At 36.3% G+C, this 26,602-nt stretch overlaps 2 protein-coding genes across 5 annotated transcripts in view; one reads left to right on the top strand and one right to left on the bottom strand.

Annotated features, from left to right (window-relative positions):
- The window catches only part of LOC138333161 (adhesion G-protein coupled receptor V1-like), a 128,907-nt gene extending 120,782 nt beyond the window's left edge, over positions 1–8,125 (top strand). For all 4 annotated transcript variants that reach the window (XM_069281344.1, XM_069281343.1, XM_069281341.1 and 1 more), the window contains 8 exons: positions 201–308; positions 821–961; positions 1,326–1,407; positions 3,254–3,368; positions 3,700–3,857; positions 4,305–4,426; positions 4,758–4,955; positions 5,478–8,125. In XM_069281344.1, coding sequence (XP_069137445.1) covers positions 201–308; positions 821–961; positions 1,326–1,407; positions 3,254–3,368; positions 3,700–3,857; positions 4,305–4,426; positions 4,758–4,955; positions 5,478–5,759 — 1,206 coding nt within the window. In that variant the 3' untranslated portion in view covers positions 5,760–8,125. The remainder of the gene's footprint in view (positions 1–200; positions 309–820; positions 962–1,325; positions 1,408–3,253; positions 3,369–3,699; positions 3,858–4,304; positions 4,427–4,757; positions 4,956–5,477) is intronic.
- Positions 8,126–8,197: 72 nt separating this feature from the next.
- On the bottom strand, positions 8,198–25,821 carry LOC138333162 (fanconi-associated nuclease 1-like). Its single transcript, XM_069281345.1, has 15 exons — positions 25,637–25,821; positions 20,424–22,247; positions 19,914–20,054; positions 19,101–19,305; positions 18,524–18,661; positions 18,090–18,188; positions 17,589–17,723; positions 16,898–17,126; positions 15,437–15,598; positions 14,887–15,046; positions 11,771–11,967; positions 10,376–10,471; positions 9,699–9,827; positions 9,284–9,389; positions 8,198–9,076 (listed from the first exon to the last, which is right to left on the bottom strand). The coding sequence occupies exons 2-15, from the start codon at positions 22,240–22,242 to the stop codon at positions 9,024–9,026; spliced, it is 3,669 nt and encodes a 1,222-aa protein (XP_069137446.1). The 5' UTR covers positions 22,243–22,247; positions 25,637–25,821; the 3' UTR covers positions 8,198–9,023.
- Positions 25,822–26,602: the final 781 nt, after the last annotated feature.

The raw sequence follows: 26,602 nt of genomic DNA, 5'->3' as shown, positions 1-26,602 counted from the left end.
TTGCAATTGCATGATTTTGTCATTGAGTAATGATACTTATATGTATTTTGCTTACCTTAAAAAGTTTAATTCACAAAACAGCTAGCCTCTAAGCATTATTTTATGTATTCTTTAACTTCATTCAATAAGACCTATGATTGCCAAACAGTATCATGTATAGTGTAAATACACAGTGTATAACATTGCCTTCTGTCTGACAGGTTGCTATGGCCCTGACAATTCTGGTCCACCATATCTGTGCCAATCTCCACGCCATGTTTTCAGCTAACCTACTGGTGCACATGTGTTTTGCATGCTTTGCCACACAGGTAAGTATCCAATACGTTATTATGAATATATAAATTACTATTTACCTCCCTCTATTGTCTTATAGGGATAGTTATTTCAGTAGCCTATTCTAATGTAAGTTAAATAGACATGGAGGTGGATAAATAAATGATCAGTTTATGATGGACATTACTAACTTAATAATTACAAATTTGCTTGACATCATTTTGACCACTGGATGTTTAACAACACAGTAGTTGATGAGATGGAGTCGAAGAGCTCTCTGACATCTGATATCCATCGTTCAGAACTACATGTACATCATTGCAGCTTACTTTGAAAAGGTTATATTCTCTGCAAACCGGACACCTGTATAAACCAAACAATTGGACCGGTTCCGTTTACATCTGGTTTAGACAAGTCATACTGTATCATTAAACTCCCTCTATAGCTATGTAACCTCCCTTTATAGCTATGATATCATTTTTTATCTCCCTCTATAGCTATGTAACCTCCCTTTGAAGCGGTGACATGTTTTCCTATCTGTTTACAGCTATGTTACGTAGTAGCAGCCTACGTGAGCCCCACAGAGATCCTTGTGTACAATATTGGTGATGATAACTACAGATGTATAGTGATGGGACTCTTCTTACACTACTTCTTCCTCTCACAGTTCACATGGATCATGGCACAGGTAAACTTTAAATGATAATATACGGTGAGGTGAATTCTGAAAAAATGGGAGGAAAAAACTACAAATTGTGTTGAATATTATATCTTTGCAGATATACCTTCCTTGTGGGTAGGTATCTATTGTGGCGTCATTATAATATGAGCAAAAATCACGTTTCTCTGAAAAGTATGATATTACGCTCATAAACACATGACATCACAATCAATAGCTACCTACAAGGATATATAACTCTGTTAATATGCAAATACAGATTATTATAATCTAATTGGTAAGGGACTGTACTTCATATCTATACTTCTTGTGCTACATGTTCATGTAAGTAGAAATAATGTATTAGTAATTTTAGTGGATTTAATTATTACAGGCAATTAACTTCTGGAAAATTCTGGTGCTGAATGATGAACATACAGACAGAAAATATGTGCTGTTCTTTCTCATTGGATGGGGTAAGTTCACCAAAGAAAATATGTGCTGTTCTTTCTCATTGGATGGGGTAAGTTCACCAAAGAAAATATGTGTTGTTCTTTCTCGTTGGATGGGGTAAGTTCACCAAAGAAAATATGTGCTGTTCTTTCTTATTGGATGGGGTAAGTTCAACAAAGAAAATATGTGCTGTATTTTCTCATAGGATGGGATAAGTTTCTAAAATCTTTACCGCGCGGGACACCATACCGTTGACAAACGTACTTGTCTAGCCGCGGCGTGATCAGTGCGACTGATACAGGTAGCTTGAACACTGTGTGGGAAAGTGGTGTACTAGCTGACCACCGCATAGTTTAAATATAGAACAACGCAATACAAACGCGTCGCTGACACTCGCATGTTCACGGTAAACTCTATTCCAACGGACAACGAACTGACGAAAATACAAGACTACGACTAATTGAACTATACACAAACGGTAAGACATACAACAAATGAGCAAATTAACTGGATTAATGAGACGCGGATGTCAAAAGATAATGAAAAACAGTTTATCCCATCAGGATCTGTCAACGAATACGGGAATTTTCGTACAGGAGAATTTTCGTGCCGGGGAAATTTTGTACCGAAAAAACATACACTAATGATAAACTTGCATGATATATTGTTATTAATGCTGTGGATGTAAGGATTTATTCTATGAATTACAAGGAAGATTTCTTTTCCGTACAGTAGCTTTTCAGACATCGCAGCCGTCAGTGCTTGGTAGTAATTACATATTGCATGACGTATCTATTTGTAGCCTAAACACTTCGCATGTCCGTCAATTATACCTAACTGACTGATTGATCAAAGGGACAGCCACGTGCACGGGAGCACATCAGTAGACATCGACTCAACTGTGTTGTACAAACAACTGTTTTTTTTATCGGTGCACCGAAAAACGAAATATGTATGTTGAATTTATATATCGTTAAGATCATCCTGTTTAATAATAATCCTCTCAGGGTGACATTTCCACAATACCACGCAAGTTGAAATATCTGCCAGTAACGGGTAAATTATATATTTTTTCTGATGTGCTACATGAAAATGCAACCATGATTATATGAGGCAAAAACAGAAAAAAATAGCAATATAAACAGCACTGTTAAACCAATATTTATTCATACATTAGTTATATTTGAATATATGATTTACTTGCAATAAAACAAAAATTAACGTGTGTGTTCTTGACAAAAACCCACCTGTTTTTCTCAATATTCATTGTCTGTCTATTGAATTTCTGTTTGAAAATTATTTTCTATGGGTTACAGACTTGTTTTTCAAAATACAGAAAGGCTTTGGCACAAGCAATCGGTTACTAGGAAAGTAATTTTGTCTGATACAATGGGCTTAGATCTACTATATCCGTCGCTGGTGATATATAAAATCTCCATTCACGAGTGTAACTGCGCTTCTGGTAATCCCGCATGCTCGGATACTAAAAACCACATGATCTAAATAAAGCACAATCACACCAGTCACTGTATCAGCTACCTGTGTCAGCCGCACTGATCACTAGGCGGCTAGACAAGTACGTTTGTCTACAGTATAGTGTCCCGTGCGGTAATATTTTTGGAAGGGTGAATCTGAAGTTCAGTATTAATTCTCAGCTAATTCAATACATCAATTTCTAGATACCAAAATGGCGTGGGGAAAGTATGATTTACCATCTGATTAGTGCAACCTTCCTGTGATTATAACATGATTTTGGTGACATTTCTGTGACCAGATGGTGAGATTAATCCTACTTTACCAATGTCGTTTTGGCATCTTGATACCCTTGCATTAGGATCAATAAATGATCTAAGATGTTTACTTTTACAGGCTTACCGGTGGTGATATTGGCCATATTCTATGTGGTGACCTTTAACCTGTACAAATACGTTTACGACATGCCGGTGGATTTCATCTATGGTGATGTCAATAACAATGGTGAAATGTAAGTTTCTTAATTATAGCCAGTTAAAAAAATAATCCCAAGTATCTGAACTTCGAATTTTCAAAATTCTGTTAATTCAGATAAAAGATTTGATTCGTCATTAAAGAGTAATATTATTTCAAAAAAGATACCACATTGTTGTATACTATGTAATGTAAAAAAAAAAAAAGATTATATCAGACAGACACCTTTTAATTATTCTTATGTAATGTATGTATGGTTACCTCCCCTTCATCAACCTCCTATATATAAGGAGAGGATGCCTGATATCCAATCATATTGGTATTAACACTTGTCAACAAATTATTTGGAAATCTAAATGTATATACAGGTGTTTCATCACGAACCCGTACGCTGGCCTCGGGGGTGTCATCCTCCCGGTTCTGTTAATGCTGCTGGTGGTCGGGGTAGTCTTCGTCAAGGCTTTCCAGGTCACTCCGCAGTGGCAGGCTTACGATGATATCTACAGGGGGCGCTATAACATCAACGGTGAGTTATTGGAGGCACTTCCTAATACTGTTTGTTGCATATAAAGTTGATATAAAGATAAAGATATAGTAACAATTAAATAGGGTGCTATATATTAACTTATAATGTAAGTAACCATTTGTAGTGGTTCAGTTGTATGAATTTATTACATTTACATGACTAAGTCTTTGAATGTAAGTAACCATTTGTAGTGGATCAGTTGTATGAATTTATTACACTTACATGATTAAGTCTTTGAATGTAAGTAACCATTTGTAGTGGATCAGTTGTATGAATTTATTACACTTACATGATTAAGTCTTTGAATGTAAGTAACCATTTGTAGTGGATTAGTTGTATGAATTTATTACATTGACATGATTAAGTCTTTGAATGTTAGTAACCATTTACTCTGGATCGTTTGTATGAATTTATTACATAGACATGATTGAGTCTGTTTGTCTGCAGAGATCCGAACCTTGCTGTCCTTCTGGGCGGTGATCACACTGACGTGGCTATGGGGAGGGCTACACATGGCCTACGGACAACTCTGGATGCTTGTCATGTTCTGTATATTCAACTTGTTACAGGTAAAATAACTGGAGACATTGAATACATGTATATCAAAGAATGAAATACAAAAGTTCTTCCTTAAATATTACTATTGACTAGAATATTTTTTTTCATTACAATATTTGTAAAATTAAGATAGACCATCCCTTGGAGGGGTGTATCTTGTACACTATGTGTGATTTAATCAATGTTGTCAGCAGTTGATTTGCATAGATCAAGCAAAGCATTATTTGCTAAAAATAGGTCATGGTCACCTACATATTGACCTTTGACTTTAATAGCTTAAGTATCTTGTTGTTTATTCTAAATTTACAAATATGTCAAATGTTGTATATTTATCCATTTTAGGGACTGTTAGCTCTAGTCCTGTATACAATTTTACGTAACCCGTGTATACAGCAGTGTTTCGGACCACAGAAACAGCTCTACTCCATCTCAGCCGACGCAAACGCTGGTGCCATGTCGGGTGGGGATGATATCCGTCATCATATGGCTTCTGTAGAGATAGGCAGTCTGAAGGGATCTCGAGCCTCTCTACTGAATGAGGTAGGTTACATATACAGTTAGTTGATGTAACAATGGTCACTAAAATATTTTCAACCTACATAGACAGATTTCAAGACTATGACCCCAGATTTACATCTTTTTCAAGAAATAATTATAGATGTATACAAACGAAATGTTTCTTTAGAAATGTGATTCTCAAAAAATATGTCCTATCCACAATTATCATTAATCTTGGTCGAAAGGAAATCAATGAGAAAAGCATAATATTTAGATGTATATTGTTAAGGAAATTATTTGTGAAGGTAAAAAAAAAAGTTGTGATCTTCACTTAATAAGGAAATAAATCTTAAATTTTGCTATAAGACCTGTACCTTGTACTTAACTTTCAGGAATTGTTTATATCCCATACAAAGAGAACTAAAGGGCATTTTGTAAACCAACAAAAAAGAAGTTACTTCTAAAAACATAAAATTAAATCACTGCAAGTTAAAATAGGTTGGTGTACGGTATACTGAGATGTAAATAGCAACACATTTCTGAATATGGATTATTATATTCCAGAGTTGGGAGCGCGACTCCATTCCATCCAAGAGTACCATGAAGGTTAAACGACAGCTGGCATCCAGTGGCAATATTTATGTGACACCTCCCGTCCTCGTCCAATCAACTGACGGAGATACAACAGATAAAGACTTTGACGATTTACTGTATGCGCTAAAGACGGACGGCAGTTATACTGCTAGTGATGTCAATAGTCTCGATTCCGACAAAATATCGGAAATCTCAAGTAAAGTCGATAAATATGAAATGAGGCGAATATCCATTGCAGATACACATTTATGAGCTTCACTGAATGTTGTTTTTTTTTTGTTTTGCTGGTGGATTTTGAAATATTTTATATTCTCAAATATCAAAAGTACTAGTCAAAGAATGTGCAATATTTTTTCCATATAATGTCAGTGAACCTAGTCAAAATGTTGTTTAAACACAAAGTTTTGAAATTCCTCAAACCTAATTGTAAATATCATGTTCTTTGTTTACAATATATCAGAATTCATTTTGTTTCCATATTGTCAAATTTTATCTCACAAGTAATTTTTCATCATTGCGTGACATTGATTTCATTATGTATTCCTATGATAACAGATGACATATAAGAGTGTTTGTATAAATCCTCAGATTTCCAAAAGGTCAACAACTAAAATGTAAATAACTCCTAAATTTCTAAATTGTTGCTAAAAAACGTCATAATACTCTATGATTGTTAGGCTAGGGAATTATTTTTTTAATTAAAAACACACCACGCAAATTGCAATTCTGTTGTGCTATATTGTTGTCCTTGATCTCACAGAGTTATTTTTCTCTGATCTATTAGTATGTAAATACACTACAGCTGTGATGGACAGAAATGACTCGGTAATTGTGATATACTATTGGATTTAACATGTGGTGCATTGTGTTACTGTCGTGTCGGTCTAACCGTTGACAAAATCAATGATGTAATACCTCGGTATGTTGAGCGACAGTATTATCAACTGGTCGAGTGGTTCTGTCAATTGTCTGGAGGGGCGGAGTTTAGATAGCCTACCCGACGTCAGGCGATAGAGCGAGTGGGCGGAGTTTATCTGACAATGTTCTAGAGTTTGAAAGGCAATATGACTGCGCCTGATAAAAAAACGTGTGTGGAAGATCTTATGCTAACGGGGTACTAACGGACGGTAAACTTCGTAGTGAATTACTTGATCTTCATTATAAACTAAAGGATTATCTTTTTCATGAGATTAGTAAAAAAAAAAACAACTGATGTTACGTATGAGAGGAGGTTGTCACAAGATTATAAAGAATGTGACTGCACGCGGGACATTTAACCCAGCTACCTGTTTATCGGAACCCAAGCAAAATTACCAACGAAGTCTTAAGTTTGTAGAATAAATAAAATCCATAGTGAATTAAAAGTACTTTGATATTTAAGAAGTTGATTGTAAAGAAACAAACAGAGGTAAACTTACCGCGAGGCGGGCCTCACGGCAGCCATTACGTTGTTCTCGAAGTAGCCTAACAGGTTAGCTAACGTTTGTGACGCACATTCCCTACCGTGAATTATGCTAGCGATGACGCAAAAAGTTATCCAGTCTATCCCGGCTGAAACACGGACAGCAGCTCTTGAAAACCGCGTTATCGCATTTAATGCCAGAGATTTCTTTGAAGAAACGTCTGTTGTAAAAACTGTGGGTAGGCCTAATAGAAAGTATGGACACATCCTGCAGTTCTTTTGGATACGGTTATACCCGATGAGTTCAGGATAGATCTAGTTCTTATGAGTACGGTAATACCTGATGAGTTCAGGATAGATCTATCACAAGAGGGTCATACATATCACACTATATATCGTGTTTAGCATAATATTGTAACCCAGTATGCAATAGTATTGTGCAAGTTGCGCGGCGAGTACATCACTGTCATCGTCAACGGTTAGACCGACATGACAGTAAATGTTCTCTTTTTTATGTTATTGTTATGGCAATTCCAGTTATAGTATTATTCTGTTCTGCACTAAACTTTGTAGATTTTATTGGTGACCTCTTCAGTTCTATGTCAGATGTTTTAATACATTTATTCACTATCAAAGACTGTTATAAGCAAATTTACATTTTATAAGTTTTCTACAATTATTCGTGAAACATTTGAATTTGTGGGTGGGAAAAAATATTTTTTTACAATTACTTTTATGGGTTCTGGTGGTTGAGAAGAAAAGGCCACATGTAGCTCACGATCAATTTTTAAGATCTACTTGTTGCAGTTTGTTTTCTCTTCATCGTCCGCTTCCAACGTCTGACAAGAAAAATGATCTGAATTTTTGGTACAGTAAAATGTGTTTATAACACTCATGCTGTTCCTTTTTATATGTTTTCATTATTTGTATAAAGAACTATTCTCATAACGTACAAAGTAATTTTGTTGGTCCGCACAGGTTCATTATAACCATGTTTCTCTGTACATAGATAAGGGGCTTGTATGCAAATAGTGAGGAACACAAGTTTGGCATAGTGCAATATATTTATTTTAGAAAAATACACATTATTATTTATGTCTATATATTGTTTATTTATTCTGTTGGAAGAACATCACCATTGTGTGTACATTTTATAAGTAACATGTGAGTTCTACATTGTCATTTGTATACTAAACATACATCATTTTGATGCTCAATATATACAATATTGTCAAAATTTTACAATAAAATTTGCATATGAAAAACTTATTGTCATTGACTTCATTAACAAGGTTCAGATCTATTTTAATGTAAAATGCAAGTTTGGCTTTTACATATATCACAGACTAAAAATAAACAAGGAGCCGCAAAGTGTGGCATTATACCCCGCGCCTGGCAGTTGGTATAAAAACCAAATTACATCAAGGTCAAAGTAACAATTATTCAAGTATAACTTTAAATGCATGCCAGTATTTTAAAACTGAAAAAAAATAACAGCAGACCAGCAAAAAGGAACTGTAATTTGGTATTTTTGAATGAGTTTCCTTGGTAAGAGAAAAAAATTCAAAAATTGAAGGTCCACAACAGCAAATGGCACAACTATGGCACTTGTCTGATTCCATGGTAACTGAAAAGACAACTAACTTTAAACTGCTTTGGAGTTATATCCGGAAATAAAAGGAAACAGTAATTTTGTATTTTTGACTAAGTTTCCATGGTAACGGAAAAGATTCCAAAAAAGGAATGTCTGCAATAGCAAAAGGCACAACTAGGGCACTTGTCTGATGTATAGAGAAAGTTTCAAGGAGCTGCGTTGAACGCTTTTTGAGATATAGCCCAGACGGTCAGAGCCCAAAACAATATCCTCCTCAAATGTTTCTAACATCCTGAAGGTATTTCCTAATTGTGTTCAAACAGCGCTCCCTACACCATGTAGAAATATATGAAGAAGGATGGAGCATCAACACCAAAGATTCCATAAATGCGTAGATATTTATTTGTTAATGTGTTTTTGATGTATCACAGACTGCTCAAAGGAATTTCTCAGCACCAAGTTATCACAAATACAGATCAGTTGGACCACGGTAGATATTGAGAACTGGATCTATCGTCCATCATGCAGATCCTTTCGTCATTGATGAATGTTTCAGCATCTTGGTGCTCACAGCTATAAAGATAAGAACACAAAATGAGACAAATATACAAAGGCACTACAAATTAATGATTAAAGAAAAAAGGTTGGAGCGCTCCAGAAATTACTCACCCAGACATGAGGACTACTTTTTGAGTCCTTGGGTGAGGTGGTCTAAAACATATCAAATGTACTTCAGAACTATGTATCCGGCAATAATGTACCAGTAGATATGAAACTTACCTTTGACGTAACACACCTCTGCGTCCACCCCCAGTGTAATTAGGAAACTCAGCCACAGAATCTGTTTGTGAGACAGACGATCACCCGGACCCTTAACTTCACAGATCTGCAAGCATATATTACAATAACTCTTGATTCAAAGAAAGTAATTAGATATTAATGAATGCTTAACTGTCACCTAAATTAAATAGTATTATAGATTACTATTCTCTGGTGTCATAAGAAATTACTAACAAGGTTCTTAATTATTTATTCACAAAATATTTGGATTTAAAATTATTATACAGTACAGGTGTAGATCAATCCAAATTAATAAACAGACATTTGGTAGAACTACTACGTAATGTATTCTTGGGTGAAAACTTTTGAGAGCAAAGTTCATTTAAATGACATCCTTTCTGAAATTAAAACCTACCTTTACAGTGTTGTTATTTGTATCCCACAAGGTCAGATCCGGGAATCCCCCTCGTGTCTGACGAGGGTTCTTGGCGTACCGCTCCAGTATACCAGCAATCGCCTTACCCCCAAAACATGACACAAGGCCCTGTCAACAGAGATCTAACAATCAAACAGAATTCTATATAGGTCAGCAGAAAAAACTTATTGCCAATAGCTGAGGTCATTTGAAATATCATTTGCTGACTTTATGAAAACAAGAGGCTTAGAGGGCCTGTATCATTCCCCTCGTCTATTTAGTAATTATTGTTAAAAACTCATAAATTTGAAATAGCAAACTAGAAAAATAGCCCCAACATTTTTACAATTTTGAATCCCCACCCTATAAGGATGCTACCTTTGCATTATGAGTGCTATCCCATGCTTAGTTTCAGAGAAGCAGTCCTTTATGTGAAAATAGCCAAATTGACCCCTTTTGGCCCAACTCCTTAGGCCCCAGGGGGTCAGCCCGACCATTTGTACATTTTTCAGTCAGTACTCCATAAAGGATGCTACCAGTCAAATTTTGTTAAATTCCGACCAGGGGTCATGGAGAAGAAGTCTTTTGTTGATGAACGGATGCCGACGCCACAGTATCGCATAAGCTCACCTTGGTCCTTCGGAATAGGTAGGTTAAAAAAGAGAGTAACTCCAAACCTTTACATGGTCGACACTGTTGAAACGGTCCCAGCTCATACCACATGCCTCCCCTTCATGTTGGTCCCAGACATCCGACACCATCTCGTGTAAATCCTGATAAAACAAATCATACTCAAGTCAGTTCAGATAATAGGTACAGTAAAACCCCTCTAACTCGAACCTGAATTCCTCGAATACCCCCTATTCGTCGAACTGGTCGTACGGTACCGACCGTCTCCCTATATAATCTATGTAACAAAACCCCGGACAGCTCGAACAGCTATTCGTCGAATACCCATTATTCCTCGAACAGAAATATGTCCCCGTTTCATCTAATACATAGTATTTACCCATGTATTCGTCGAACAGGTGTTCGGCCCTTGAGATTTTTTTTTCCTGTGTCACACCTGACTGCGCCGACCGACATGGATAATTGCTCACGATTTTGTGTTTATAGAGGTGGCGTATCAAGCCTTTAGATAATTAAGGGATTAACGGTGTCATTATTACCTACCTACACGATCCCAAGTCGTTGGTTGAGGTAACTTTATTTGAATAATTCAGAAAAGGCATTAAGTTATTGATGTTTCTCTCATAATAATCTTCGCTGTAAATGCGAAAATACGGAAGTTGTTGTTCCGTATTAATAAAAAGTACGCATTGTGAAATGACAAAAGAGGCGGAGGATATTGCTGACGTCCGCCTAACTATAAAAGTTTATTTTTAAAAATTTCTTTGTTGGTTTCATTCAACAGGCTAACAACAATGTTATTTATCAAAAGATGTAAACGATATCAAACGATATATGCAAAGTACATTTTATCAGTACATTCCGTATCTTTTCCCGTAAACTGTATTTTGTAACACGTACATGTAACCCAACGTTACGCTTTTACTGAATGACATCTATATATGCTGGTTCATAACTTTATCGTGAGTATGTATTTGTAAATGTTTTAAATTATTTGTGAAAATTAAATAATAGAAAATGTACTCCTTGTTGACCAATATAGATTGCAACATTGACCTAGATGACAATCGCTTACTCTGCTGTGAATGACATTTGATTTAGGGCTTTCTCGTTAGCTTTTTCAAACGCTAAACTTATGATATACAATTTTTTTTCAACTTGATATTGCTATCAATAAAACACTTAAATAAAGAAATCCAAAATGCTGACAGATAGGGTAATTAATTTAAAATGTCATTGCCGTTCATTGTTTATCATAGTTTGAGACCGGACATTTCGACTGTCGATCGTGACCAACCTCGGATGAGTCGAATACCCCGTATTCCTCGAACTATTGACCTGGTCCCCTGCTGTTCGAGTTAAAGGGGTTTTACTGTAGACAGTACATACTGAGAAGAACGGATAAAAAAATACTAAATACTGTACACATTTCAATTCTATACCTCTAAAGAACTATTACGCAGTAGATCCAATCTCTCGTCAATCTTGTCCTTACGGCTTGCGTAAAAGTGGTCACTGTGTAGATCAAGGGGCATAACTTGGAACTGGGAATGGAAGGCGTCCGGAATGTTGTAGTAAATTATGTCCCAGAAAAACAGTACAAACAGACAGCTTACTGTAGAACCTTCAGCATGTAAACCTAAAACAGTTATTGTTACCTAGTAACATAATTACACAGCAAACTAAAATAAATTGTAAGATTCCATTTATCATTTTCGATAAATGGAATCTTTCAATAAAAAAAAAATAAAAAAAAATAGAAAAAAAGAGACTCATCACTTAAATGACAACTGCTTCATTGGTAGCTTGATTATATTTGTTTGTAAGTTTTACTAGTCAGATTATTAACTTATTTTGTAATTTCATAAACGCAAATGAGGTAAAACATGCATTGTTTATGGGGTCGCAAAACTGATATATTGTATAACCTTACACAGTCATTACAGCCTTGCTACCCCAACTGCGAACGACGCGTGTATATAAACCCCAACCGCTCTGCCGCTTACTTGTATCGATGTATTGAATGAGTGTAGCTATATTTATAGAGCCAATCCACAGGTAAATCGCGGGCACTCTGGCTACAATAGCTGTACCAAACACAATCGTAATTGTTACAAATAACGTAAAAACTTGTGTAACTTACACACCAGTGTACTTTGCACAAGTATTTTTCTTAGGGCTGAAAATGCTGAAAAAAATGTTTTGTGCATTCAAATTTTTTTTGGGAAAACGATGTCCGGGGAACCACAAATTCAATGTTATAAAGGTGGTAATTTCATTGCAAAACATTCACAATAAATGCTTGACAACTTGCACAAAGAAGTGTTGTATTAAGAAGAAATAACATAATATAACCGCATTGTGTTTGTTTTCTTTTATTGGCCACCGTAACTGAACCAGTGAAATATATCTTGCAGAACATGTCAAAAACATTGGCATGTGCAGTCCGTCGTACTCCGTACACATGACAAATGTGTGGAGATATTACACATGAATAGTTATCAGAACTATTTGAAAATATTATAATCTAGTTACTTAAAATTGCCACAATAAGTTATAAGTGTGTTTGAGATCATTAAAGGTAGGTTTCGCCCAATGAAATATAAAGACTACGAAATTGAAATTTATCCTGTACATAGATATAATCTTCAGATCATTTTCAATGCATACAGCGAACAATATGGGTGGTCAGTTGCCTAGCTTGACCAGGAAAATACTCCTCTAAAAATAGAGCGAAGTCAAGCTTTACATAGAACATGACGTATTTTTTTCCAAAACGAGGCCGCAGCAACATACGGAAGCGTGCAACAAAATGTCAGATAGAAGTGACAGTCTTGCCACGGCATGTTTAGTTACAAAAACAACAACAACAAATCGAAGTGCGAGGGACTGTTTATACATATCATATAATCTAAAACACTCCATGTTACTTACATACGCTCGCTAACTTTGTACACCAAATATACATGTAGTTAGTCTGCGGCTGTTTGTGCGCTGGCATATGTGTTGAAATTTAACTCACCACGTGCAATGCCGTTACACGAGTCCCAACAGATCCCGGCAAGTTCCGCTTGAGATGTGGCTTCTTTTTCTTTTATTGCTACATGCCATTTCTGAATTTAATTCCCTATAGATATCCTAGGGTGCTACCGAATCCATTATAATTTCCTCCACTTTGTTGCCGATTCAGATATATTTTTTTTCATCGCACACACTTTCGTTCAGTCATTTTGTTTACTTTTAGTGCGTGACAATGCGCATGCGCCAAACTTCGACAACACAATCCATCGCAGCTTCATTTGCATATTATTTTGTCTGACGACACCGTAATAAATCCAGGATTTCCTTCAATTTTGTATTCAAGACACATTTGTTCAATCTCAAACACATAAAGAAATTAAATTGAGATATTTTGATATGTTTTTTCATCTTTTCTTCCGCTTATCGCATTTCACAAAAAAATATTTATTTGGTTGGGCGAAACCTACCTTTAACAAACTTTAAAGAGAAATCGGATAGCAAATACGTTGGCTTGCAATAATCACATTGTGAGTAAACTCACTACCTGTAAGGCACCAGATCCAAGCTATGGCTAATTATATATAACAGTACGGTTAAAAATGCCACTAACATTGTAGCTTGTCAGTTTTGCTATATTCTCTAATAATATTACAAACCACTTATTGAAAATCCTAAATATAGGACAGTTTAGGACTCATCTTATAAGTCCCACGTGTGTTTTGACTTTTTGCACACGGCCTGCAGCCGGGACACGGTATGGCGGTTCCCTACGTAATGAGCATCACTAGATCTATAAGGAGTTTCATATGCAATATTACTAGAAATATGAAGATTTGTTAAAATATCTAAAATAAAGAAATACTTGTCAAGTGCATGTTGTTGCAATTTGAAGAATATTTGTTTTGTCTTTAAGTAGATACAGACGCTTTGTTGATGATATATAGATTGGTTAAGCTAACTAGCCATTCAGTTTCGTTAAGCTGGATGAGAGGCCGGAGTGTAGCATCCAGTACCAATTTACTTGTGGATTTGGCGACAGTACTCGAGTCTATAAATAACACGGCTACAGTACACTCATTCAATACATCGATACAAGTCAGCGGCAGAGCGGTAGGGGTTTATATACACGCATCGTTTTCAGTTGGGGTAGCACAGCTGTAAAACGTGATGTCCTTGTCAAAGAGTAAGCATCAAGGTCATTCATGTCTTTTAAAAAGTCTCAAGGCCATTCATAGCCCTAAATCTGTCTAGAGGAATTTAATAACAGATATTAACACCCATGTTCTATCTGACCTTGACACAATGTGACTTCTCACTAAGTTCTCCGACCTTGACATACATGTATTACAGACCACCCAAGGGACCAAGACAAATGAATCTTTCAGCCAAGTGGTTATACACAGGTTTTGTTGACATTGAACATTTGGGACCATGAGGAAGAGGTCTTATCAAGCAGATGGTCTTTATTCAGAGGTGGTCACTAAGGCAGGGTTGACTGTAGACTGACCATCAGTGAAGCCTGACCTATTATACTGACCATCAGTGAAGCCGTTCTGGAGGTAGTGTTCCATGACCAGCTGTTCCACTCCACAGAATGTCAGGTTATCAGGATTGTCCTCCGACCCCGGAGTGGCCATCAGGAATTTAAACCTCGCCCCAGGTACATTGTCCGGCAGTACTTTACCATCCAGGTACACCTTGATAACAGCAATAGATTGGTGTTAAAATGAAGACAAAATTACACCATGAATGAAACCTTTACCTACATACTGACCATACAATGTCCTAGTCGGACTGTAAACCTACTTATTTTCGTGTTCATTTTATGTTTGCTTATTTGACTGCCAATTAGAATTTACGAATATAAATTGTTTGAAATAAAATCAACCACTGTTCAAGTACCATAGAGCAAATTTTTTATAAATTGCTGTAAAAATGTTGATGGGCATGAAAATGCTAAATTAAGTCACCATTGGTTAACAATAACCAAAGTACATCAAGATTGAATTGATAACCTCAGAAATCATGTTGTTTGTTGTTGTGTTCAAAGAATTTCTTCATTTTCAAATTAACGAGTCAATATTTACCTCTGGGTAGTCTAAAACTGGGTCATGATAAAAGTTATCCATTTTCTCCTTAAACTTAGACTTAGGAGCTGTACAGATTTTCTCCGCCCTTTGATACAAAGCCAGTCTGTGTCCCGTCCGTACATACTTGTCATCAAGGGCTTCCCCTATACACTTCAGCGCCTGAATCAAGAGAAAAATCAATGTTTTTATATGGCTTCGGTTTATTTGTTATGCGCTAAGAATAGGTAAGGTCATTTAGTATGTGCCATGTTTAGGAGGTGGAGGAAAGCCAGAATTACTCCACTGACCTATGGTCAGTACCCGACAACTGTGCCACCTGGTTTTCACCGACAACTGTTCCACCTGAGTTTTCAAACACAACTGTTCCACCCGGGTTTTCACACACAACTGATTTACCTGGGTTTTCACAGACAACTGTGCCACCTGTTTTTCACAGACAACTGTTCCAACTGGATTTTCACACACAACTGTTCCACCTGGGTTTTCACACACAACTGTTCCACCTGGGTTTTCACACACAACTGATTTACCTGGGTTTTCACAGACAACTGTTCCACCTGGGTTTTCACACACAACTGTTCCACCTGGGTTTTCACACACAACTGTTCCACCTGGGTTTTCACACACAACTGTTCCACCTGGGTTTTCACACACAACTGTTCCACCTAGGTTTTTTGCAGTCTGTGACATTAATTTTTTTGCTGCTAGTCATTTCGGCAAGTAAACCCACAAATTTTACTAGTCCGACTATTTAATCACTAGTCCAAATTGAATATACACCAGCCGTTTTGCTTCAGCACTTCAGTCATGATCAATTTACTATTTTTGACCCAAATTACAGTTGGATGTGTTCGTGAATGCAAATTCTCACAAAATGATGCATCAGGATTGAAATAATCGGATACAGAATGCACTCAAAATGTGTTGAAAAATGCAATTGATCACTGCTTTTATAAATATCATTATATTTATCAATCTTAATCAGGTGGGGAGCCAGAATTGGCACTAGTCCGGTCATAAAATTTCTAGTCGTGGGCATTGGACTAGTGCTTAAGGTTGCAGACTAGGTTTCAAAATTGCAATCCAGGGGTAAATGGCTATAGTGACTGGATTCCTATAAAGACTTTTCAGAGTATAAATAAATTCTATACAATCTGTACAATGGGATACTTTGGTTGTGATAAATATTTTGATTTATTAATTAGTACATAATGAGTCGAGTGCCAAAATAATTATCATGAAATTAGTTATGGAGCTTGGTTGCTCTTAGTGTATACACTACTCTTTGTGTACAAACATACACAAATAACCACCAGTATATACAAATACTGGTGGTCTTTTGTGTATGTTTGTTTTGTGTTTATCACCTGAAGAATGGTCTTAGATTAATAATATGCTTCAAGCTAATATGCCATTTTGTATGAAGCTACCTTTTTAAAATAACCCGACATGTAGTACCTTAGCTGGTTGTTTGAGGTGAGCGTCATAGTTGAGAGCAAGGCGTTCCCACCAGTGTCCCCGGTACGTTACACAGTACGTCTGCTGACTCAGCAGTTTCTCCAGAAGTTTGGCGGCCTGTGTGTAATCTTTTCTACGCTGTAGTATCTCCACCCCCTGGTTCATCACCCGTACACAAACACCACAGGCTGTATAGGACCGGAGGAAGTCTGGCAGGTTTGTGTCATGTCTGGTACACAGAGAGATATCACATACAGATATCCTGCCATTTTGATTTGTTTACTATTAAGTAATTAAGAAAACTACGACCATATATGAATTTTCCAAACATAAAAATTTCATATTTTTTAAACTTGAATTCCACTGTTCCTGTAAAATAATATTTGGTTTTTGAATTTAATATAAAAATTTCAACAAGAAATCAGCCATTTTGTTGACGTGCAACATCACAAGGTTGTATTGCAATGGGTAGCCATGTAATACAGCTTCAGATGACAGGAACATATAACACAGGATAAACCAGAATTACATCATTATGTAGGAGTGAAATATTTCATATTACAAACACATGTAAGACCTAAGGAAATCTGCTGGGTTTATGTCATGTCTGGTACAGAGAGTAATAACAAAAAAATATCGCAAAACATAATTACGCATCACAGATTTCGTCTTAAGTCACATGAGTGATTACCTCAATACTGCTGGATCCCTTAACAGTAGGTCATACTCTTTCTCTGCTGACTGGAAGATATCAAACGCTCCATCAAAATCTTTCTTCTCTATCCTGGTCAGTATATCACTTTCCTTAGTCACAGCATTGGCGAACCTAGTACACAAAATAGAGCAAAAATGTCACAGTAAATGGTTGTCCCCATACATGTCAAATTGATATCAACCATTCATGTAGGTCTGTATTATACATAATGTACTTTTCGTTGATATTTCAACTAAAATGATTTATCTAGACTAGTTGTTTTTGTGCAGTACATTGTATTTTTTAACAATTGTACAACCCTGGTTTATACTAGTTTCAAAAATAACACATTTCTCAATGCTTCATAGTACTCAATTTGATTTCTAGCAGAAGTTGAGATCTATATTCAAATCTGCACATTTTGTTTAACCTATATCAGGTTTTAACAGTTAATACAGATAATCTTTTCTGTATCTTGATTGTGTACCCAGTTTTTACCTGAGGAAGGTGTCCCTGTCCCCAAATATGGCGCTCCTCTTATTCACCGTGTACGCCGGGTAGGTCACTCTGCCGATATTCACTTGTAACATCTGGAACCTGTAACATCACAACATTACAGTTACTGTATCTCATTTATAACAGCACATGAAACTAAATTATAACATTTCTTCCCACAGATGCTGCCATAATACTGTATTTCTACAGTATACAATAATGTAGAAAAAACAATGTCAAAATCGCTGTCTAGACATGTATATACATATGCGAACATGCTTACAACAAATTCATGGTTATAACATAATAATTTTCATTCCCCATCAAGGTTGCTATAATATATCTATATGTGTATGCTTACTATGTTTATAACGAAGTTTGTGGTCCCCAGAGGTTTGTTTTACTGTAGAACTTTAAATCAACATTTAGTAACTTACAGTTGTTGCCCCTGACTACCAGTTCCGTTGTCCTCATCGAGGATGGTGTCATTTAAAGAGAACAGCATCAATAGCCGTAGGAACACAGTTCTTGGCTCTTCCATCAAGTGTAAACACCCTCCAAGTAATTTTTTCGCTCTAACAGGATTAAGAACAGTTTTATATCAATATAAAGAAGGCAGAATATATAGCTAAAAGCCCTAGCTATTTATGTTCATTTCAATGAAAATGAAACAGCTGAAAGATTATTTATTTATTTGATAGCCTTAAAAATATTTACAAAAATGTTCTAATTACAACTTTCTGGAGACAAAACTGGGTCTTTTACATGAAATATACTTTTGTTAGTTTCTAATGCAAATCATCAACAGATTCATCAACTGAATACAAAGAAGTCTAATTAACTGCTTCACTTGCCTAAAATGCGTGCAATAGTCTCCCCCCTAGGTAGCAGGGAAGCCCAAGAGAACTATTGGCCTCGAGATACAATTCCCTAGGTCTCCCCTGCTACCTCGGGTCAAAGAAGACCCCAGGTAATGAAGGCTGGAGTTATAAAACTAGTGACTTAAATACAAACCTGGTAACCATGGTACTAGAACCCCCACAGCCTGCCACCTTAAACATGGAGCCAATCGTGTTCTGCTTACTCTTCTTTATCAACATCTGTATAATGTCAGGTTTATTCTGATTGGTCACATTGATGTGATAGGTTTTGGCCAAAGTTTTCAGATCTCCAGCAGATAGCACATTCAAGGTCACCTGAAGGTCAGTCAAATCATCAGCTGAAATAGAATATAGTAGAAAATACATGAATATTGTATAACATCAGTAGTGACATGTATCATATTCGCCATAATTAGCATCCAGGACTCTAAAATTTTAACAAGGGAACCAAAATGTAAAGTTTGAACAAAACAAAAAAAAACCACAAACACTCAAAAAGTTATATAGCCATTATAAACTGTTTTTGTACTCATGACATAACAATATGTCACAGTAAATATTGATATGTCTAAAATTATTTCCTTAAAGACAGTACATGATTATTACGCTGTGATTCACAGGTGAAAGACTTTATTTAAGACAAATTTATATACTTGCTATAACCTGATTTTCATGTAATTTGGTATACAATTCCAGTCAGTGTTATAAGCATCACACAATTGTAAATCATTGTCTAATCCCTGGGATGGGGGTCCTGAGAGATATACTAGTGCAAAAAAGATATTTTCCAGAAATTCTGACTTAGTTCATATTGTAATGTCAACAGTACAAGTCATTTAAAGATTCACATCTCATTATAAAAATGTTCAGAAACATAAGAACAGGTAGGCTAATGTCTAACAGATCTTAAGTTATCATTTCCATTGTTTAACCTATAGAATGTTACCCGTCATAATCAGATGATGTTGAGCCAGTTCAGCTACCACTGGTGTCAAATCATCCTCAATTTCTGGGTACTTTATCCTAGATACAGGTAACCATGCCAACTTCCTAGAGAACAGACGGATATATAACTTCTGGGCAGACTCTGGAAAATAAATCATGATATATTATCAGTAAAAGCTTAAATTTGATCTCTTGTTCTTTGAACATGCAGACATCTCTTGGTAAATTAATTAAATTTTGTTTGCTGACATCTATTATCCAAAAAAAAAAATAACAATAATGTTTATTTCACTTTTAGCTCAACTCCAACTTTATGATAATTATGCTCTTGCATGAATGTTATAAAAATAAATGATTATTATTAATAAGGATTGAAAAATAAAACCTTTTTCCAATAAGAAGATTTTTTCATTCTCTGCAGTATATAGCCCTCAAATGGTGTATTAAATCGTCAGTATTTTTGCATGTTTTTTTAACAATAAATTCAACCTTCCTTAAGTTAAAGAATCACCTGAGCATGTTTGAAACTCCCCAATAAGTTTCATGTCATCTTCATTAAATAGGTTGGCATAGTCAGACTCTCCTAGGACTGTTGTCATGATCACTTTGAAGTTTTCATGATAGTATGGAGTTTTGTATTTCTCCTTTAAATCTTCCCTAACTCCTTCTGTTTGACTATCCATCCCTTGACTGTCTGGATGACTGTCCTTTGTCTTCATCCCTGGACTAACTGACTTGCTGTCCTTTGTCTTCATCCCTGGACTATCTGACTGGCTGTCCTTTGTCTTCATCCCTTGACTGTCTGGCTGGCTGTCCTTTGTCTTCATCCCTGGACTAACTGACTTGCTGTCCTTTGTCTTCATCCCTGGACTATCTGACTGGCTGTCCTTTGTCTTCATCCCTGGACTTCCTGACTTGCTGTCCTTTGTCTTCATCCCTGGACTTCCTGACTTGCTGTCCTTTGTCTTCATCCCTGGACTGTCTGACTGGCTGTCCTTTGTCTTCATCCCTTGACTGTCTGACTGGCTGTCCTTTGTCTTCATCCCTGGACTATCTGACTTGCTGTCCTTTGTCTTCATCCCTTGACTGTCTGACTGGCTGTCCTTTGTCTTCATCCCTGGACTAACTGACTTGCTGTCCTTTGTCTTCATCCCTGGACTATCTGACTGGCTGTCCTTTGTCTTCATCCCTGGACTGTCTGACTGGCTGTCCTTTGTCTTCATCCCTTGACTGTCTGGTTGGCTGTCCTTTGTCTTCATCCCTGGACTATCTGACTGGCTGTCCTTTGTCTTCATCCCTTGGCTGTCTGGCTGGCTGTCCTTTGTATCCATCCCTGGACTATCTGACTTGCTGTCCTTTGACTTTACAGTGGTCTGACTGTCATTAATATCAGATTGAGATTCCTCTTTTTGACCCTGATCATCTATCTTTGTTCTACTGATGGAGATTTTAGATTTTTTACCCTGACCTTGTTTATCAAAAACACTCTGTCGAATTTGTTTACTGGATTTTCTAGAGTCGGCAGTTTTATCAGATTTTCTAGAGTCAGAAGTTTTATTTTCACATGATGCTGCGGTGTCCTCCCTATCTGTTGTACAAAGTTTAGACTTGACATTTTCTTTAGGACAGTTTGTTTCATCTTTGGATCTAGATCTTTTCCCACTATTTGAAGTCACTTTCATTCTACTCGTAATGTCCAACTTACTTTCATGATTATCTACATCTGACCTTTCCCTTTTATTAGCACCTTCTTTCCCTTGCCTCTTTGAGAATTTGGTATTGCTCCTTATCTTTTTTTCTTCTGTAACAAAATCATCATCATCCTCGAGCTCCTCCTCTGATAACTTCCTTTTCGCAAGTGACCTTCTATTCCTCCGAGGGGATTCCTCTTTGTCATTGTAAATACTACCTCTGTTTTCTTTCTGTGATGGAGATTCTTCATCATCATCCATTTCATTTTTTGTCTCATTCGCACTTTCCATGATATCATTATCAAAAACTTTCTTAGAAACAGATTTCTTTAAACGTAACCTAGAAGAACTTCGCTGTTTTATTAAATTGGAAGATGTAGGTTCTTTGGGAGTATTTTTGGACTCATCTTTATTTCCAGTCTTTTGAAAATATTTACTTTCAACTTCAATTATAGTGACATCATCTGAATCTGTGCCAGCGCTAGTACCCTGAGTATCATGAGTTGAGGTTTTTGAAAGGCCTGCAGACTGTTGTTTGAACATGGCAGTGATGGTCTGAACACCTTTTGGTGGAGAAGATTTTGTAGCTTTCTGTTTTCCCCATTTCTTTGGGCTTTTCCCTATTCCTTTGGGTTTCATATTTTCTGAAAAAATCAGAAAAGCAGTTTTCAAACATAATCAAAATATTATTTCATATTTTTCAACCCTTTTTAAATATAAGAAGTTTATATAAACATGTATATCTGTATTTGATTCTGTATCAACAATAAACAACATTATGGGTACTTCGGCTTTCCCCAACCTCCTAAGATTATAAACTTTATAAACCTGGTACGTCCTTAAAATTAATTAACCTGACTGTTGATGGGACGTTAAACCAAACTCTTAAATAGTAGGATCGATACTCCAACAATGTTAGAGGTTAATTAACACAACGAGATAATTAGGAATTTAATGAGTCTATGGGCAATGGCCCGGACCTGCACGTAGATTTATCACTGCATTAATGTCACTAACTTTTCTGCGTATCTAACGTGTTGTCGTTTGATGTTTTTATTACGTTTTTTATAGTAAGCGTGACTGGAAATATTAAATGTTGGGCCATTTTCGTGAATACAGTTTGACAAGGCCGATTTCGATTATGCAGTTTGACTGATTGGACCTAGTTGTTCATTTATGAATCAAAGACGGACCAGGTGATTTTATATTGTTTTCAGACGAGCCTTGGTAAAGCCCTCACAGGCCTGTATCAAAAGCTGCAGGTCCTTCAGGGTTTATACTTTAAATAATTACTTTAACAAACGGTCAAACTGGTTGTTCCAAAAAAAAACGAAAACGGACAATTCATGGGACGAATTTACATACCACGTGATACCCGATAACGTCTGTGCAGGACTATTGTTTCTATTGGTGATGGAATGATGTAATCGCGAGATAAAATCATTTCAGTGGGAAGATTACAAAGAGTTACGTTCCATCCCACTGGAGAAACTAGTCCCACACAAGCGTTATCGGGTATCACTTGATATGTGATCATCATGAATTAGTCCCATTGGACCGTTGAGCTGTTGACGGCTTTATCCAGGCATAGGTACTGTAATTAGCAAGCTGGTAAGTCAAAGGCCCACTATAGACTAAGTATCTCTATAAATTAGTCTATAAGCTTAGTGGGTCTTTGACTTACCAGCTTGCAAAATACCTATCAGCCTATGATCCAGGCTCGTCTGAAAACAATATAAAATCACCAGGCCTCTCATTAACTAAAGACGAATGACTTAAACCGTATTAACGGAAATAGTCTTAAATCGGTAGTGGTGGGTCGATAATCGGATATAATCGAATGACGACTTGTTAAAGCCTTCCGATGTCAATGATCAGTTCTTGTTTCCCGTAACCGATTAATCGGATGAAGTTCTCGGCCAGGGGACATAACCCAGAGCCTTCCTCACAGGGGCGAACGCTGATCATGAACTCAAGGCCAAAAGTGAGGCGGTGCCAAGGGAGGCATGAGGAAGGATAAAATCAGTTAGGAAGAAGAGAAAAGATAAGATCCTAAATTTAGTCGCCTTTTACGATCATGCAATAGGGGCAGCAGGTACAATTCTTACGCCTTACCTGCAGGGCCAACTACCAGTCTACCACAACACTACTGTACTACAGGATTATATCAGATATAGTGTGCAAGTTCATGCAAGTGTTCTTAAGTACTAGTGGTACTTGTTCTTAAGTACTAGTGGTACTTAAATTAACAAAAGTGAGTTAGGGTTTAATATTGATATACAGTTTATACACAGTAATAGAGTAACACAATATCAATAATAATGTAAGCTATATATGAAAAAATGATAGCAAAATAAGTGAGAAACACGCACACACTGCAGCAAATTAAGCAACTTTTAGTAGTTTGGGGGCAATCAAATAACTTTGCAGTTTCTTGTGGAAGATATTCTTGTAACCGATTAAATAATCAGTAAACGACATCGGCAGCATTAACCGATCCGATCATCGGATCGGTTTGAATCCCAAACCGCTGAGTGAAGAGTTTTACGTACCGTGACGCTAAATATAACGTTTCGGGGCACGAGAAAAGATAGGAAATGGAGTAGGAAGAGCAAAGTATATAGAGAAAGCATAGAGTGAGGAGTCGTCTGCTATACCTATATATCTATTAATTTGGAAGACGACTCCTAGATCCTAAAATGTCCTATCATGGCATCGTCTAGCAGTAACTAGCCCTACCCATCAAGAGCAGAGGGAAAGGAGGGAACCTAGCCTATCAATTTGGTATATAGATTCTATAATTTGGAAGCCCTTCTAATTTATCTATGTAAAAATATCTAAACTATAACCTGTACCTATACCTAACCTCTGGGCCGGCGTTATCACACTTACTCTTCATCGAAAGACCGCAGAGGGGTTTTTTATCGTGCAAGGCTGGGCATCCTCACACGGGACACCGCCTTTAAGTCCCATCCGACGGACTAAGTGTTAGTAGTTAGTGGTTGTCGTGCGCATGTTCATGAGATTTTTATGGTGTCCCTACATTAAAACACAAACCAAGACTTACTCCTTACGAAAACTATTCATCTTGCCAATGTCTCTTCTTTCTGTCTAGCCATACCTTTCTTTCGACACATAATACTGTACATTCCGACGGTTTTTTTTAAAAATATAATTGTGCATATTGTGACATTAGTTTTGTGAGGGAGTAGAGAATTTTAGTAGGACGACTATGGGGGGTTATTATAGAAATTAAAGAGGAAGTTGAGCCGAAAGTGCATGTATGGATAATTTGGAGAATAAATAGATAAAGACAATAAAAAAAAAAAAAAAAAAAAAAAAAAAAAAATGGATAAATAAATAAATAGATAAATATTTCTACGATAGTGGACAACAGAGTGGGAGATAGAAATATGAGGACAGGAATTGGGATTGTATATGGGGCTGGGGGGGGAGTGGGTGGTTGTCGATGGATACATTTGTATGTGTGGTGTGTGAACTCCCGATGCCATTTGTTGTGAACTTGTGATGTTTGAATTATCCCTATATATGTTTTGTGACGTGGTGTCAGTATTGATGTATGTTTGTGGAGAAAAGGAATAGACAGAAGGTAATGGGGAGGAATTTAGTGCTATGTTCATTATGCGATTGATATGGATCGTTCAATGGCTAAATTGTCCCTGACGAGGGAAGAAGCCATACAATCAACATAATTTCCTACCGTATGTATATGCTTGATGTGATATATTTGATTATTTTGGTATGTTTTATAGTGCGATTGATATGGATCGTTCAATAGCTAAATTGTCCCTGACGAGGGAAGAAGCCATACAATCAACACCATTTCCTATCGTAGGTGAATGCCTGTTGTGATATTGGTGGTCAATGGGGGGGGGGGGGGGGGGGTGGTTGAGAGAGAAAAAGATAGAGTGGAAGGAGGGTGGTGGAAAAGAGATAGAATTTTAGGTAGTGAGTGAGGACGTAGAAGATATATGGGGAATAAAGTACAGAGTGACACTAAATCTGCACCTACCTGCAAAAGTAACTTGATCAGATTGTCATTTCTGTGTTGGCAAATTAAAACCAATGAAACCTATACTACAAACCCAGACCCTTTTTATGGTGGAACACTTTACTCCGACAGTCTTTGATCACGGCGATTATCAAAATAAATAAAAATTGCGCCATTGAAAAAATTTATAATACGTCAGTATCATTCTAACTCTTGAATTAGTTAGTCAATAAAGTAAAACGTCCAATAGACCTAGATCGTCTGTAACATAATTTTAAGCTCAAGGCATTCCGGATAAATAGTACCGTATTTATCCTAAAAACGAAATTTTTGTCAACAGTACTAATATCGAGGATGATTTTTAATTGTACAGTTTACAAACAAAAGAATATTATTATTCAAAACTAAATTGAAAGAAATTTTATAAGATACAATGTTTTTGTATGTTTACTTGTAATGTTACACCAACAACAATATGTTAGCTAAATTAAAGTCAATATATTATGAACAATGTAGTTTCCATAATTTTCAAATAATAACCACCAGCTGATTCTTTCTTGTTCCCTATAGTTTCTTCCCCATATGTCATCATTTTTTTTTCATTAAACATTTATAGGGAAAAGCTTTTTTAAAAAGAAGTAGAAGTATAATCAAAAGTAAATTAGTTCCGTTGCAAGTTCCTTTACAAATCTAGATTTTCTAGCACATGCATGCATATATGTGTTTAATTAATAAATTGTTTTTGTGGAGTATCTCCTTTGCATTAAAGTTATGTTCATTATAAACGCAAATCAATAGTTACGTATACAGAAATTAGTAAGTCATATCATTTCGACTCTGCTGTCTAATTAGTTTCAAATCGTTAAAGGAGTACTCCAAGGTGGTGTAATGGTCCATCACATTTCATTTTTAATGAGATCAAGAAAAAGATTTTGATGACAAACAACAATTTTTTAAATCATTTTATTTTCAAATCTTAACAATAAC

This window comes from Argopecten irradians, chromosome 10, assembly GCF_041381155.1.
Source record: "Argopecten irradians isolate NY chromosome 10, Ai_NY, whole genome shotgun sequence".
NCBI classification, from domain to species: domain Eukaryota; kingdom Metazoa; phylum Mollusca; class Bivalvia; order Pectinida; family Pectinidae; genus Argopecten; species Argopecten irradians.
Note: the sequence above shows the minus strand (reverse complement) of the source record. Positions and strands in the feature narration are given on the sequence as shown.

What these genes read in the sequence shown, in the direction of transcription:
- LOC138333162 (XM_069281345.1), bottom strand. Translation starts at nt 22,242, where the DNA reads ATGAAACCCAAAGGAATAGGGAAAAGCCCAAAGAAATGGGGAAAACAG. An exon ending in TCTAGTACCATGGTTACCAG is followed by an intron (nt 18,662 to 19,100) that starts GTTTGTATTTAA and finishes TAATCCTGTTAG; the next exon opens with AGCGAAAAAATTACTTGGAG. An exon ending in ACAGTGTCGACCATGTAAAG is followed by an intron (nt 9,828 to 10,375) that starts GTTTGGAGTTAC and finishes CTCTGTTGACAG; the next exon opens with GGCCTTGTGTCATGTTTTGG.